Source organism: Asterias amurensis, chromosome 1 (assembly GCF_032118995.1).
Source record: "Asterias amurensis chromosome 1, ASM3211899v1".
Lineage (NCBI taxonomy): Eukaryota > Metazoa > Echinodermata > Asteroidea > Forcipulatida > Asteriidae > Asterias > Asterias amurensis.
The window spans coordinates 29869637-29886595 of NC_092648.1; the positions used below are offsets into that span (position 1 = coordinate 29869637).

Below are 16959 nucleotides of genomic sequence, written 5' to 3' on the forward strand. Positions count from 1 at the left end.
TACATGTAGGGAGGGGGCAGTATCTGGTCTACCATGTTAGTAGAGCATTAATCAACTCTAAGTCTACACAAGCATCGGCTTACTCTAACAGCCTCATGCTTTCGCTCCTCTCTTGTACATAGTTCATAGTTATTTATTTATTATTTGCTTTAAAGGGTCTATGTACTTTTTGTAGGACAAAAAAAACAATGTCCACAGATTTACATTAAACTTACACAGTTTGAAGATAATGATAGTAGAAAGCTTCCCTGAAAATATTACTTGCTGAGGTGCTGTAGTTTTTGAGAAATGAGTAAAACAATGTAATGAAAATAATTTTCGTCTCAGTGATCATGAGACTAAAATTATTTTAGCAGAAAAAAAATGTTTTTTTCATGACATTGTTTTACTCATTTCTCAAAAACTACAGCACCTCAGCAAGTAATATTTTAAGGTACGCTTTCTACTATCATTATCTTTAAACGGTGTAAGTTTAATGTAAATCTGTGGACATTGTGTTTTGTGTTACAAAAAGTACCCTAATCCTTTAAGATTATATTTTTTTGTACAATTTAATGCGTTTTTTGATTTGGTTACATTTCTATGTACTGTTTAATTCTCACAATTGTTCTGTTTCTACAACAAGAGTATGGGACAAACGTACTATTGAATTGAACTGAAAAGTGAACACATTTTATCAATCTGGGTATTCTCCTAATTATTTTGTTGTAAAACCACAGGATTTTTTTCAGAACCATCACTACAAAGAGATTTGTTATGTACATGGTGTCACCGCAAACCTCACTTGTATGTACTTCCACCATACTAAGATTCAAATCGTACTAAAGAGAGACTCTGCCATCCCTCTCACGTGGAATGTTGTTAAAACTAAGGGTTTTCATCTCGGGACCACTTCCCATTTGTCATGGTGGTTTTTTGTTTTCAATATTTGTGGAATCATATCGCTGCATCACTGGCAGAATTAGACAAATGAAAATGGTGAGTCTGAGTTGAAAGTATCTAAGAAATTGAAGTAAACTGGCCTTATAGAGAGAAATCATGACATTTCTTTTCCTGTCTTCTTGATAGAACCTCTCAGTCGAATCTCTGGAAGAGCATCTTAAAGAGATGAAAGAAAAAGGTGGCAACTACAGGACCGTCTTGAGGCAGCTTATCCTCCTCAATTCTGCAAGTGATGTAAGACTCGCATTCAAAATGGTTTGATTTCAGGTTGCTAGGCATTTTGGTAATACTTAAGTATCTTGGAAAAATCAGAAACATTGTGGTTAAATATCCTGATTAAGTACAATGTGTTCATGGTAGATACGTCTATGTACGCTATTGAAGTTTTTTTCAAAGGGCTAAAATGTCATGCCAGGATAGAAAAGAGATGTCGATTTAGATGGGTTTTGACCATACTGAAACCAATTCATTGTCACAATGATTAGGAAACTATTTTCCTTGAATGTTACAGAATTTCAATCGATGCATGGAGTTGATGGAAGAATTTGAGGCCAAGGGCTACGAGGCGACTGGAGCCATCTATGCAGCCATGCTGACGGTTTGCAGCAAGAACCAACAGCTCGATAGTGCATTGAAATACAAGGAAAAAGTGTAAGCTAATGGTTTAGATAAACCACATGGGAAACTGGCTGGGTATATTTTGCATGATTTGGGGTTAAACAAAGACAAATTACTAGGGCAGGCGCTCTACTAACTGAGCAATCTAACCCTCATATTGCTGGTCTCCCTATTTTGTAAAAATCAGGGGTTGCCAGTCAGAAGCCATTCAACCTATAACTGCCACATAGCCAGGGATCACACACAAGTTCACAATGCAACTTTGGAAGCGACAGACAGCATAGAGAATAACCTTTAAGGAGATGTGACTTTTTTTGTTTCAAGTGTTCCTTTATCGCAAGTCACAGCACTTATTCAGACACCATCAGACTGTTTGCAAACTTCTGGTGATGAGGGTTTTTTTTTTTTTCATATTCTGTTTTTGGTCGCATTTTGTAATGACATGCCTTTCTGTTTTTCGTTTCAGAAAACAATTTGACCCGTATTTCAAGCTGGACATGTCAAAGTACAAGCCGCTGATCTGTGAATTAGCTAAAGCAAACAGAATGGATGGTAAGTCTCCCTACAATCTGCCTTCCCATTGGTGACTTTATTTGATCAGACAAAAACAACATATCCATGTACAGCCTATGTTATCAAAAGTAAAGTAAAACAAAAAAAGGTACAGTTTACAATATTTCCAAAAAGTGTTACTTTTTTTATAATAAAAATAATATGGCTTCTTATAACTCTCACATCCGCCACTCAGTAATGCTCGGGCGTTCCAGCATTATTACCCCTGGTCAGTGGGCCATTTATTTCATTCCTTAAATATCAGTTCCCTGCCTATGCTGCCAAAATATAAAGTGCACTAAATTGCTCAAGAACACAACTGTCATGATCGAGATTTGAACCTACACCCTCATGACTTAACCACAAGAACTTGAGTCTGATGCACGACACCCAACATTTTTAATCATAGTCCAATGCGTTCAAGCAGTGTTTGAGAAACATGATCTCTCCAACAATGGAGGATTTGTTGACTCCTCAGTAAAGGGTAGTTGCTGTTTAAACTGCGCTTACCAACCAAAAAGACCTAAGGTATAAACACAAACAAATAGTTATCCTGATATTTCGACCCTAGTAGAGTATTTCTCAAAGGCTAACTATTAGATCACCTTTTTCTGGCAGAGGCCTTGAACTTGATTGAGGACATGAAGGTTTCAGGGGTTGGAACGGACAGACAAGAAAAGCAGCTGTTCCACCTCCTGAATGATCTCGCCCAAGCAGGACTACCCGAACAGACTCAACAGATCTTTGATAAGCTGGTTGAGCTGGAGTTGATCAACGTCAACTCTAACATCTTGGGTCCCGTCGTAACTGCGTACATTGTCAAGTAAGTTTAAACTCTTGTTGAATCTTTGCAGCGTTACTGAAGGGGAGCGGGAAGGAGGCCAGGGTTGATTTCCCAAAACACAAACATTCATGTTAAAGATGACTTGTCATTATTGCTAGAGTGATTTTTATTGCGCCATCACATTTTGCTTAGCCACTACGATTGATTTGCAGTTAAGATCAATTTTAGCACGTGAATTGGCCCCCTGTCTGTAGACTATATTAAAAAGGACAAGCATTCACAAAAATACTACAGCAAAAAACCATACAGTTATGACTAAAATATAAAAATGGTCGAATCGTAAATTGAAGCCCAAGCCGAAGTCGTAGTTTCTAAAAAGTGCCTATAAAATTGTGCTGGGTTGACATTGTGCTAAACTTCATGTTTCCATCTCGCTGCAGAAACGACATCGCTGGAGCCATGGAGTGTGTCAAGGAATGCCAGACCAAGTATAAACTCATGCCCCACTTTCATGAGATTCTCATCAAGCTGGTGGAAGAAGGAGATACTGAGCAGCTTCAGAAAGGTGAACAAGAGAGGGCGCTGTTATTATCATTATTAGTCTATCGCGGAAATCAAACCGATGAGAAGTCAGTTTTAGATCATTGAGGAATCGGCAAAATCGTCGGAATAGCAGAGACCAAAAAGCTAAAACATGTAATGTGCCCTGTCCAAAATTGGATTGAAACCAGGGTCCACAGAATAAGAGCAATGAGGGCACCTCTTTTAACCCTCTGGTACTAGGTAGCCTGATCTTAAGGATGTAGAGGTTTTCTTTCACCTGATAGAAATTGGTTGTTGAAAAAATTTGATACTTTTTCTTTGACCACTTCCACTTCATGCCAGATGATGTGTGTACGCACAAATTATTTCCGAACTGCCTGACAGTAAATGTTTATAAACACCCTTAACAACTTCAGATCCACATTTATTTAAATTTCTGTTTGTTTGTTTCCCCCTGTAGCGATGGATTTTACCAGTGAACACCACGGAGACATCAACATGCTCTATGATCTCATCTTTGCCTTCCTCTCCACCGGCAAATTCAAAGAAGCCAAGAAGATATTTGAGGTACAACAAGAAAGAATATCTGTGAAATTTTGTTAGGTGTGCCTCACTTCTCATGTAGCGCACATGTCCGTCACTCAGTGACGCTCCTGGCGCTGTAACATACAGTATTTCCTGCCAGATGTTGGACTATGTTTAAATTATGAGACCTAATTCTGATAGCACCATGTAATGCTTTACTAGGTGCTGTGGCGCAATTTGCTGCCGATCGGAACAGGAACACCGGGGCGAACCCCTTCTCTTTTCGATAAGTGCACAGCACTGGATTCTTTTACATGCGTTACATGACACATGGGACCAACGTCTGAACTTAATTTATTTTCTGTAAAACATTGATACTTTGTAAAATCAATTTCTATATCGCTTTGAGTAATCTTGTTTTAATAGAAAGTTTATTCGGAGGTCGTTGGTCAAGTCTCGCTCTGATCAATTTTTGTTTTCTTCAAACCCAAATTATTATTATTATAACATTGATTGTCTGCAAACCAATTTGTTCTTCTTAAATAGACACCTGGTTTAGTTGCCAAGGATCGTCGTCTTCAATGGTACGCTGAGCACTGCATCGGCAAGAACATGCCTGAAGCATTAGAGAACCTCTGTACTTTGTCCAAGGATCTCTATGGATGTGACAGGGATAATCTTCACTTTTACTTGCTGCAGCTGTACGGTAAGCCAGAAGTAATAAAGGCCCATACAAAACACTCTATAATGTTGTCACTTTCTCTTTTACCCATTTTTTTTTTTTTTGCCGTTTTTATAATATTTTTTTATACACTTTTGGCTTTCTGTGCAAGTGGTATGTTTGTGATTTTCTCAGTTTTCATCTTGTTTTGCTGTTGCCATATTGGGGTCTGAACTTTTAGTGATTGTCTCCTTTTGTGGTACTTGTTTGTTTAGTATTAGTGTTAAAAAACAAAACAATTCAAACTACATTGTAAACAGTCAGCACTCATACGTGCACAGCCCGGCCAATGGCAGGTCTTCATTTACCTCAGTGATGGAGCTCTTTGTGTCTTGTGAAAACACGTGCAAGTGGTGTGACCGCAGTTTTTTATGCAGTCGCTCTACCATACACAACCTTTGCTGTCAAATGGTTCTGAATGGTTGGTCAACTTAAATGGTAGCAAACTAGTTTGAAAATCACCAAACTAGTATCCCAAAGCTTTTTAACGTCAGTCATGACAGCTAACAACCACCCTTGAAAATAGTTTTGATTATTGAAAAAATTTCAAACTGAAGATGCTCTGGGTGAATTTGAAAGATTACAAAAACATTACAGAATATAAATGTCAACAGTGTTTACTATATGTTTCCCCCTTCAGCCCGACAGCGAGAGCCGGACAAATGTCTCCAGGTTTGGACGTCAATGCAAGATGAAGGAGTTGTGCCCAAGGATCGTACCCTGAGGTATCTGGCCAATGTCCTTCGCTCGTACGACAAACCAGTCCCCTTCCAAGTACCCCAGGTAAATGCAAATCCCGCCATTTTTCTTTCATCTTGTTTGTAAATTTTTAGCAAGTTTTGTTTCCCTTTTTGACAGTTCCAGGCGAGTTATGAAAATAAGTCTGTAAATTTTCAGCAAGTCGGAATCCCCTTTTTGCCAGTTCCAGGAGAGTTGTTGTGCAAGTTAAAAACATAATGTAAATTTTTGCTAATTGTTTTTTTCTTCTCTTTTTTTGACAGTTGATTGAGAGTACAATGAGTCATGACGACCCGGCTGTTGACTGTCAAAACAAGATCATCTCCACAGTACAATCTGGGGTGAGACTAAAGAAATCTAACCCAAAAAGCTCTGTTTCTACTTCCTGCCAATGGGAATGGGATGCAAATTTTGACGTCACATGGCCGTTTTCTCCATGAATATTACGAGGGAGTTCAGCACAGGGCAACTGATGCAAATTATTCAATGCAAATTGTGACATCAAAATCCATATCGCATTCACATTCGCAGAAAGTATGAACCAGGCTCAATGCTGCATTGATAGTTATGATGCTAATATAATAGTCCATGCATTTTCCAATTTACATGAACAGTGCGCAAAGAATTTTTTATAAAACTGATAAAGAGTCTTGTATCCGCCTTAGATAGACCCTCATGGCGCTGATGTTTTCTCAATACTTTTTGTAAAGCTATTAAAGCTACGAATTATTAGACCCTTTTTGGCAAATCGGAATCTCAATGCAGCGTTCCCCTTAACAGTGGTCCGCTGGCCAAGTGCCATGTAAAAAAAAAATTGTTGTTGCTGATTTAAACTTATTTTTTTATCTTGTTGTTTTTGCTGATTATCAATATTTTAAATGTTTCTCTGTATTAGCGCCATGGAGCATTGTTTTCGATGGATATGGCGCTATATAAATTTTTACTATTATTATTATTAAAATACCTAGGGACCATTTAAAATTCATTCAAGTGGTCTGGCTGGCTAGTTCAGTGTTAAAAAACATCCTTATTTAGTTTGAAGTATGGCCCAATTGACAGAACTGGTGTACTAGCGAAACAACAAGCTACCTGGTCCTGCTTGCTAATCACCAAATAAATAAGGGGGAAACCCTGCAAAGTGCCAAGTTACAATCCTGTACTAAGTTTTAACCAGCTTCTTCCATTTGGACCTTGAAAGAAATTGCACAATAAACACCTCACTAATGACTAAGTTTGGTATGACTAATGCCTTTGAACATTTCATTACTATTCCTAGGATCTAGAAGGAGCGACAAAAATGCTGGAAGAGGCAATAAGTGGAGGAATTGAGCTGAAGATGCAAGCCTATGAAGCGTTAATGTGGGAGAACCTCCATAAAAACAACACCCAGGAGTTTATGAGAATCAAGGAAATGTGAGTAAATGCAATCGGAAATAACAACAAAAGAAACAGAAATTTAAACAGTGCCAGATTTTGGATGAGAACTCCACAAGACCACAGCAATTGTACATGTGCTGTAGCTAAAAGTGTTTTCTGGACCAGCCTTTTTTTTACACGACCAGAATCAATATGAGAAAAAATTCCAGACGCAGTCTAACTTGCAAGGAATTGCAACATTTGAACGTTGTTTGTTTTTGTTCAAGATATCCCACAGTGAGGTATTATTGTTAATAAATAATATTCAGTTATTTAGTGGACTCGTCCAGTCAACAAGTTAACTGGTCTGACCTTAACCTGGCCTATGCTCCAGTTGGTTTTGCTACAAGTAGTTTGTTCTTGCAAGGATTTATATCCACTGTAGTTACACAACAAGGTTATTTAAAAAGATACTTTGCAGGATTCATTGTTTTTGATCATTGCTCATTGTCATTTCTCTTGTCCAGGTGTAAAGATTTGAAGGATTTCTCTGTGAGTAAGCATCTAATGAACAAGCTGATGTTGGTGTATGTGAACCAAGGCAATGAAGAAGGTATGCCTGTAAAATGTTGCCAAGCACAACAAAAATATGCTTACCAGAATTTAGTTTCTAGCCAAAAGACTAGAGTTGTTACTAGCCTAGTCGTTACCCTACAAGTCTAGTCAGTCTATGGTTTGACATAGACAATGCAGTGACCATTCCCATGGAAAAAAATTATGTGAAAAAAATAAAATTTCTACTTTGTATAGGATGTGCATACACATTTTAGTGGGATAACAGTAATTTTTAATTTATGCAAATTACGCATGTTTCCCCTGCTTACTTTTTTCTACTTTTTGGATATGTTGTTTTAGAGGGTTTCAGGAGACACTTGCAAAAAAATCATTTCTGTTGCAATTTTGTCTAATTCAAGCCATATTTTGGCTTAGATTGACTAGACTATACCAGGCATGGAAAAACACAGAGGCCAAGGCTAATGTTGCCCTGGGCCTAATTACATAGAGCTGCTTCATCCACCAAAATGTTGCTAAGCACAACAAAAGTACGCTTACCAGAATTTGGTTACCAGCCAAAATACTATTTGAAATGTCAAAACCTGTAAGAAGTATCATGTTTTTTGTTGGCTTGACAGAAAACTTGTAAGCACTGTTTTCTGCTTAAGCAGCTCTATGAAATTGGGCTGTGGTCGTGGCATTGATGTCACTTCAACAGTACTATGCACTAATGACATCTCTTTTGCTCATACATGTAATACCAGGCTGTAAGACAAACATTCCACTACTTAAGCGATCACGCCATCATCAACGAGCTACATGGTAGTCATAGTAGTCTAATATAAAACTTGGACATGTTAGTGAAATTGTGAATGTTTGTCTGACATCCGAGGACTAAGCTTCTATTTGTAGCATTAGTACAGAGTGCTATTCAAAAGTTTCCCATAGAATTTTCATTTTAATTTGCGCTGAGTGACATGGCCTTATTAGACGCCGGGATTGAACTTCAAGGAGCCTAGTGATCCCAACCCACCAAACATTTGTTCTTGTATTTCTTTTTGGTGGCAGCTGCACACGAACTCTTTGATGAACAGCTGGACCAAGGCAACGTACCTATCCGCTCCGGGTTGCGCTACTTTGCCTTGAAGTATGAAGAGACGGGAAACTTAGAAAAGCTGCTAGAAATGAGGATGAAGTATGAGGAGAAAACGCAAGAGACTTTCCCTATGGGAAAGGCAATCCTTGGTAGTTTCATTAAGAGGTGAGTTTCAACAATAGTCTGTGAAAGTCTACCGCATATTGAAATTGAAAAAAACACCTTGAACAAAGCCTATTTTTTTCTATGATATAATTTTTTTAGTTTTGTTATTCTCTTCATTCAAATTTTCTAAAAAACTCTAAACAAGTACCTTTTAAGCAATTTGTTATATAATACAAAATAAAAACGAAGATATCATCTTTTAGAAATCCCATTTGCCAATCACACCAGAATTTGTATGACCCTTATTGAGGTTTAATATGGACAAAATAAATGTCAGTTGGCCACAATCATTACTTGACAGGAATGACATCGCCGGAGCTGTGAGTTTCATTGAGCAAGAGGTAGAAAGAGACATAACCAAAATGAAGAGGTTGGGTCTACGGTCGTTCTTCGTCAGGTTATTGCAGAGTGGAGCCAACATGGAAGAGGGTGAGTCACCACAAATAGAATGTTTCAGGTCTTTGTCTGGAGATCAGTGAAAGATTTTGAGTCAAATTGCTTCTCTTCACAAAGGGGTTTATAATGGGTACCTGCAAGGGTAGAGGTTGATACTGTGTATGAAAAAGCCTTTGGAGTGACACAGAATTTTCAATTGTTTAATTGTTCAAAAGGGCATTTATGAATGGGAATAAAAGAGTAGTGACTCGTTCTTAAACATCCGTTTAAAACCTTGCGGGGTCGTTGCCTTGCGATCGGCGACACGGTTGCCGACCCTGCCGGCTTTAAACGGCCGTTGAAGAACTCGTCGCTACCCATTTATTCACTTATATATATTAAGGGCTGATGGGTGACAATTTCCTGCCTCAGTAACAGTTTAATTGGGAAAGCAGTGTTATAAAATTGTGCCCAAATAACCTTTGGTTTGAGAGTTGAAAGTTCACATTTGTTTTTGCTGTGCAGTGTTAGAAATGGTGGACAGATTGAACGAGAAGGATTTAGACGGTGGAGTATGGCAGCTACTATTTGCTCATCTTGACTGCAATCAGATAGAACAAGCTAAAGCGTTAGCAGAGGTTTGTAAAAAAAGTTATTTTTGAAGTTCCTTACTGAAAGGCCATGGATCATAAATAAAAACCAGTTTGTTTCGATGTGAAAAATTTGGAGAAAAACCATTTAGCTGCTGTAACCTGCTTACTGTTTTTTCTCTTCTGTTTATCTATTTAGGGATTTTGTTTTTAAATGTTTTTCTGTGTTAAGCGCCATGGAGCATTGCTTTCGATGGATTTAGCAGAATATAAATTTGTACTATTATTATTATTAATATTACCAACATTAAGGACCTAACAAAGGCCAGGTTTTTTTGATAAATTTTACTCGGGTAACAATTTGATAAAAAATCACTTTCCTGATCCATAACATATATTTGTTTCATTTTTTTCTTTGGTATGTGTTTTGATATTTTGCTTGTTTTAGATGTTAAATTATTCTTGTCTAAAATTATTTTGTTTTAACCATACACCAATATGTGTAAAGTGTGAAGAGAATATAGAGGCATACCTCTTGGGTGGGATTTGAACCCACAATGTTTGCCATTCTAGAGCACGCCACCATTGGAGTCTCACGCCTAGACCACCACAAGTTTGCATACAAGTTAGAGGCAGTTCAAATTCCATATGCGCAGTGGGCAGCGCAGGACTCAGGACAATTTGGATTGAACAGTGCTTTACACACATCAGTGTATGGGAAACACAAATAATCTTCATCCACAATTTAAATTTGATATCTTTTTTTGCCTTTTCAACAGAAATATCCAGTCATTAAGGAGAAGTCTTCAGGGCTGATAGGTTACATCATTTCCATGATTGGTAAAGATTCCGACCTGGTAAGTTATAAACCTTGTGTATGATCAATAAAGAAATAGCGTAAAGCCCTGTTCATACTTCCTGGCATCAGGGCTGTTTTTGCAGCGAGAGTTTCGTAGGATTTCAGCGCAAGTCAGCTGATGCGAATTTGTGTCATCAAAATTCGTATCACATTCGCATGAAGTATAATCCGGGCTTTTGACATATCAGATCTCCTGTACCATGGCCATTTTGTTATGGCTGAATATTAAGGCACTGGACACTATTGGTAATTGTCAAAGACCAGTCTTCTCACTTTGTGTATCTCAGCATGTGCATAAAATAACAAACCTGTGAAAATTTGAGCTCAATTGGTGGACATAGTTACGAGATAGTAATGATAGAAAAAACACACTTGTCACATGAAGTTGTGTGCTTTCAGATGCTTTATTTCGGGACCTCAAATTCTAAACTTGAGGTCTCAAAATCAAATTCGTGGAAAATTGCTTCTTTCTTGAAAACTAAATTACTTCAGAGGGAGCTGTTTCTCACACTGTTTTACACTATCAACCTCGCCCCATTACTCGTTACCAAGTAAGATTTTATGCTGATAATTATTCTGAGTATTTACCAATAGTGTGCCTTTAACTGGGTAAAAACACTGCAGGTATCTGTTGGTAAACAGAGTAAAGAGGCTTATTATTCTGTATGCTTAAACAGGCATGATATTCTACCTACTTTAATCTGAAGATTTTTGGTTGTCTAGATTGGAAAGATTACCAACGTTCTGGAGATGACTAAGGGCAGTGATTATCTGGATAAAAGCAAGGTCTACTTTTATCTCTTCAAAGCCTATGGTAAGTAATTGGTCTGATACATTCTTGTACCAACGAAGGTTTTCAAGTATTTTACACCGTGAACCCTGTAGTCACTGTACTCACTTCAAACCGCCCAAACACAGGAACACGAGGAACCAGGACTCGCTGATCAGAAACACCAGGGCTCAGTTTCATGGCTCTGCACATACATTCATATGCTATAAAGGGCAGAATTCTGAGTTTAGCGATGCTATGAAATTGGGCCCAGTACACTTGACTGCTCTGCCCGGACATGTTTGCTCAGTATTGACTTTCATTGCATCAACGTACTTCAGTTGTATCCACATCAAGCGACTACAGCTATGGCTCTTGACTGCAGCCACAATGTTGAAGAAGAAGAAGCCTTTTAAAAGAATCTGAACCCAATTTCATAGTGCTGTTTACTGGCTGATTATGTGCTTTCTGCGTGATTTCTGTTCCATAGCGCTGCTACCTGTAAGCCCACGAAAAGGCATGCTTACCTTCCAGTGCTTACTGAATGAAAATGAATGATGTAACAATACGAATTAATGGTGAACAAGCAAAACGGCCGCTTAAGTTTCTTTCGAACCAGTAGAATACGCTTATGCTTAAGCAATTTTTTCTGCTTCTGTTAGTGCAAAAATTTGCTTTTCGTTAAGCAGCGCTATGAAATTGGTCCCTGACTAGAGCCATCTACAGACACAGCTTCACTTTTTGATGTTGGGAATTGTTTTTTTGCTTGTTACAGACCAAGCCAATAACTGGGAGGAAGCCTTGAAGCTGAGAGAGAAGATGGAATTGGACAATGTTCCGGTGACAGACTTCAATCTTAAGAGAATAGCACTACTTCTTCAACGCAATAAACAACCGGTTCCCTTTGATGAACCACCGGTAAGTTGCAACACTTTTTTCTAGGTCAAAATGCGTCCGGTTCATTGAAATCAAATTTCAATGTTAGTTGTAGTCTGTTGAACTTTGAGAACAAATAAATTAGGGTGATGTGTAAATGGCGGCCAGGGCAATGAACTTGTACCATAAAATAAGTGGTTTGTCTTTGTACTTACGTCTACTTTCATGACTGTGAAATATAGATTATATTCAATTATGTTATTGTCCATAAAATGGAAAAATGCTTTGTTGAGCATGTTCATGACATTAAAAATATATACAAGTTTCGAAATTGCTAGTTATTCTGATAGAGTTCTGAATTAGAAAAAAAAAAATGTTTACAAGAGAGCTTATTCAAAATGTTTACTTTATAAGAAACGAGAAAAAAACACTGGGTATGTTTATTTGGAAGACCCAACCCTAAAATATCCTACCCTCCCCCGCTTTAACCACCTAAAAGAGCAACCAGTATAATACCAAACATGAGAATATATGTACATTATACCAATAAACCAACGTTGCATGCAATATTCCCAACCACCCCTCTTTCTTCGCTATTAAAGACAATGGACACTATTGGTAATTGTCAAAGACCAGTCTTCTCACTTGGTGTATCTCAACATATGCATAAAATAACAAACCTGTGAAAATTTGAGCTAGATTGGTCGTCTGAGTTGCGAGATAACTATGAAAGAAAAAAAACCTTGTCACACGAAGTTGTGTGCTTTCAGATGCTTTATTTCGAGACCTCAAATTCTAAACTTGAGGTCTCGAAATCAAATTAGTGGAAAATTACTTCTTTCTCGAAAACTACGTCACTTCAGAGGGAGCCGTTTCTCACAATGTTTTATACTATCAACCTCTCCCCATTACCCAGTGAGGTTTCATGCTGACAATTATTTTGAGTAATTACCAATAGTGTCCACTGCCTTTAAATTAGAAATGTTACAGATGTTTCAGACTCTAATTTGAGATTTATTTTCTTTTGATTTCCAGAATCCTCTGAGCCATTATAGAGACCAATCAAGACTTGACCAGAAAGACAACCTTCCTGAGATTGAAGAAATCGCTCCAGAAGGAAGTAGAAGAGTCAATAGTAGTACAGAATAAATTAGACTCGATACATACCCTTATCTCTCTATACACTTCAGCTGACTCTTGAGAGATTTTACTACAGAGCCAGCAGAAGAGTTTACAGTGGTACAGAATAAACTAGATCTACACCATACCCGATGATCTCTCTACACTTTTGTAGACTCTGGAGAGATTTTACTCCAGAGGAAGCAGAAGAGTTTACAGTGGTACAGAATAAACTAGATCTACACCATACCCGATGATCTCTCTACACTTCTGTAGACTCTGGAGAGATTTTACTCCAGAGCAAGCAGAAGAGTTTACAGTGGTACAGAATAAACTAGATCTACACCATACCCGATGATCTCTCTACACTTCTGTAGACTCTGGAGAGATTTTACTCCAGAGGAAGCAGAAGAGTTTACAGTGGTACAGAATAAACTAGATCTATACCATACCTGATGATCTCTCTACACTTCTGTAGACTCTGGAGAGATTTTACTCCAGAGGAAGCAGAAGAGTTTACAGTGGTACAGAATTAATTAGATTTACCCCATACTCTGATCTGCTGACTTGAGAGAGATTTGCAGAGAGCCAGCAGAGGAGCCCAGTTTGGTATAGACCTTGTGCACATGACTTCATTTGAATAGGGTGCCCACATGCAGCATTAAAAAGGAGTTTGCTCAATGGCCCATTCGGTGCAATGTGCATGCACATCTGTATGTCCACTGTGTTTATTGCCATTTTACTTTCAAGATGGTGCCAGGTCATTGATCAATGCATGGGGTCTATAAACTAGATTCAGCTCATACACCTACCCCTGCTTTATGTATGTAATGCTTTTGCATAGAGATTCATGACACACCCCCACCCCTTCAATTTTATCTGTCTTGCCTTGCAGATAAACAAAAAGATATTAATCAAGTAACAAAACGAACCATGTCACAGTTAGGCCTATTGATTTTTCCCATTAAAAATGTAACGTTAAAGGAACGTTACAGAATTGGTAAGAAAACAAATCAGATCACAGGTTTACATCAAACTTACACGGTCTAATGATGATGATAGTAGAAAACATCCCTTGAAATATTTCTGACTGAAATGCCATATTTGGTGAGAAATGAATAACTTAACTTTGCATTTGGAGTTTTTCGCTCAGTGAGCGTATTATTCATTTTTTTGTTTGCATCAATGTCATGCAAAATGGCCGATCGATCTCAAACTTCTACAGGTTTGACGGTTTATGTATATGGTGGATTACATAAAGTGATTACACTGCCAGCAACTGTTTTGTTAGCAAATCCAATTCTGTAATGTCCCTTTAAATTTGTTCTAGAGTTGTTTGAAAATTACATAGTATGACTGAGTGTGTAAACTAATGTTGTATACAGCTTCAGTCGGGTATAAAAGCATGTTTTGTGCATTTGATGTGATATAAAATAACAGATACATTAATCTTACCCAGGAAATGGCACTGTTTGCCATGAAGAGGGTTTTGTAGTAATAACCAGAAAGTATACATTATACATCTGTGAACAGTGTTAACGACAGGGTGTACTTTTGGTTATTGTCAAAGACCAGTATCCCCATCAAAGGCCTCATGCCTGAAGCCCGTCTTGGATTTAAATTTCTTTAGTGAAAATCACCTCTTTCAAAAAACTAAACTACTTCAAAATGGGTCGTTTCTAACAATGTTTTATGCTATCAACAACTCTCTAGTACTCTTTACCAAGTGATTTGTTGTAGTCATTAACTTGTGGAGTAATTACTTAAAGTACAGCCAGCCCTAAGTTCAAAACTTCTGGTCATTGATGTGTGATTTATGAAGTGTCCAATAATTTGAAAATTTCTTTTGGCAAAAATCCATACATTTTAACTTTATAAGATTGTAAGATATATTAAGGCATAAAATAATTGATTCAATTGTTTCTGCCAATCTAAAGGTGGTGTTGGAAGTTTGTTTTTTTAAATTGATAGTTGGACTAATTTATTTTGTTACTTTCATATGCAACTAATGAAATATAATTTTTGGGGATTGGGGAATGGGGAAGAGTGTCCTTCAATTAAAGTTGTCATTAAATTTAATGGTTCATTGAGTTTGACACTGGACGGCCTGAGGCCAGTGGTTTTCAGTGTCCTGTGGTCGTGTGTTTATCAACTGAATAATATCTTAAATAGAAACAAATTATGTTCAAATGTCAACTGGTTCAATTCTATTACAAAATGCAGTTTAGGTACATGTAATACCTAAAGAGACCAATGAAAACGCCCTCTACCAGTTCTGTGTAGTGTTGAGTGCATGTTTATGCACGTAGGGCCCATTCTTTACCCACTCAACAAAGTTTTAGTGCAATTATTGCTCAATTAAAAAACTTTTTAATGCATGTTGTCAAGAATCAGGATTTTATTTGTGTTCTCATTTTAATTTTCTGGTCCAGTAAAAATGGTACGCTATAAGCCCTGCGGTCTTGTTCTTGTGCATTTTTAACTTGAATTTAATCCCTGCTTCATTTCACTATCCAGATAGTCCAGCTAGGGATTCTATTGACTTCATTTTGAGTACAGAATGTAGAAGACTCAAATTCAGCTATTATACATACATGTACTGAAAGAAAGGAGGTAGCCTTGGGGTGGGGTGGGTTGCGAATAAGTCGTCTTTGAATGATGTAGGACCTATCCCTGGAAATAATCAGAAACAATTTTCATAAATAAAATTTCAAAATATTTCTAGTAAATTTACACTTAAGATTTTCTGGTTTGTATCTGCGCCAGATCGGTTTAAAGCAGCTTGATTATAGTATTATGTTTTTACATTATCTGAGTACCAGATGAATAATTAAAATACACAATAAAGTGAATCGGTTGCGTGTCCTCCGAGTCATATCAATATTTTCATTCACGTTGGAAATTGTTGCTAAAAGTTGACAAGAATGTAAGGTTTACCACTTGTGATTTTGCCTGAAATTAAAGGTGTTTATACAGAATTGGTAGAGCTGACAGGATAGTTGCAGAGAGTTTTCATGTTTTATTCAATCAACCATAGACATAGAATAACAAACCTGTGTAAAATTTGGGCTTGTGTAATGCATTATGTGAGTCGGGGAAACAAAGTAGCGCAAAACTATGCCCAAAGGTTGGCCTTGCTGTTTTGTCTAAACTTTGCAAAAATCTGATAAAATCACAAGGGGTAAGCCTCACAGTTTTGTCTTACATTTTGTAATTAGGCTAAAATCGGATAAAATCACAAGGGGTGAGACTTGCAGTTTTGTCTAGATTTGGCTAAAATCTGATCAAAATCATAAGGGGGTAAGCTTGCAATTTTGTGAAAATTTGGCTAATAATGGTCAAAATCACAAGAGGTAAGCCTTGCAGTTTTGTCAAAATGTTGATAAAATCCAATTCCAGCAGTTTAATTTGGGCACAGAACTGAAAATATCGCAAGAGGTAAGTCCAGCAGTTCAATCCAATTTGAGCAAAAAATTGAAAAAATCACAAGGGGCAAGTCCAGCAGTTTTATCCACTTTGGGGCAAAAATTGAAAATATCACAAGGGGTAGTTCCAGCAGTTTAATGAAATTTAGGCCTTAAATTGCAACTAATAAAAAAAGGTCAAGTCTAGCAGCTCTATCCACTTTTGGCAGTCCAGCAGTTTTATCAAGTAATGCCTACAATTGAAAAAATCCCAAGGGTTAAGTCTTCTAGCAGTTTATATCAAAAATAGGCTCAAAGTTGAAAAATTCACAATGGGTAAGTCCAGCAGCTTAATGAAATTCTTGACAAAAA

At 37.4% G+C, this 16959-nt stretch overlaps 1 protein-coding gene across 1 annotated transcript in view; it reads left to right on the top strand.

The window, feature by feature from the left end:
- Nucleotides 1-16040, top strand: part of LOC139936208 (leucine-rich PPR motif-containing protein, mitochondrial-like) — a 33839-nt gene extending 17799 nt beyond the window's left edge. Inside the window, exons 20-37 of the mRNA XM_071930982.1 lie at nucleotides 1069-1176; nucleotides 1454-1593; nucleotides 2027-2112; nucleotides 2731-2935; nucleotides 3337-3461; nucleotides 3900-4006; nucleotides 4511-4670; nucleotides 5326-5468; nucleotides 5687-5764; nucleotides 6700-6836; nucleotides 7307-7392; nucleotides 8403-8595; nucleotides 8897-9024; nucleotides 9496-9608; nucleotides 10340-10417; nucleotides 11143-11233; nucleotides 11964-12106; nucleotides 13100-16040. Of these exons, the coding sequence (XP_071787083.1) occupies nucleotides 1069-1176; nucleotides 1454-1593; nucleotides 2027-2112; nucleotides 2731-2935; nucleotides 3337-3461; nucleotides 3900-4006; nucleotides 4511-4670; nucleotides 5326-5468; nucleotides 5687-5764; nucleotides 6700-6836; nucleotides 7307-7392; nucleotides 8403-8595; nucleotides 8897-9024; nucleotides 9496-9608; nucleotides 10340-10417; nucleotides 11143-11233; nucleotides 11964-12106; nucleotides 13100-13213 (2235 nt within the window). The 3' untranslated portion in view covers nucleotides 13214-16040. The remainder of the gene's footprint in view (nucleotides 1-1068; nucleotides 1177-1453; nucleotides 1594-2026; nucleotides 2113-2730; nucleotides 2936-3336; nucleotides 3462-3899; nucleotides 4007-4510; nucleotides 4671-5325; nucleotides 5469-5686; nucleotides 5765-6699; nucleotides 6837-7306; nucleotides 7393-8402; nucleotides 8596-8896; nucleotides 9025-9495; nucleotides 9609-10339; nucleotides 10418-11142; nucleotides 11234-11963; nucleotides 12107-13099) is intronic.
- Nucleotides 16041-16959: the final 919 nt, after the last annotated feature.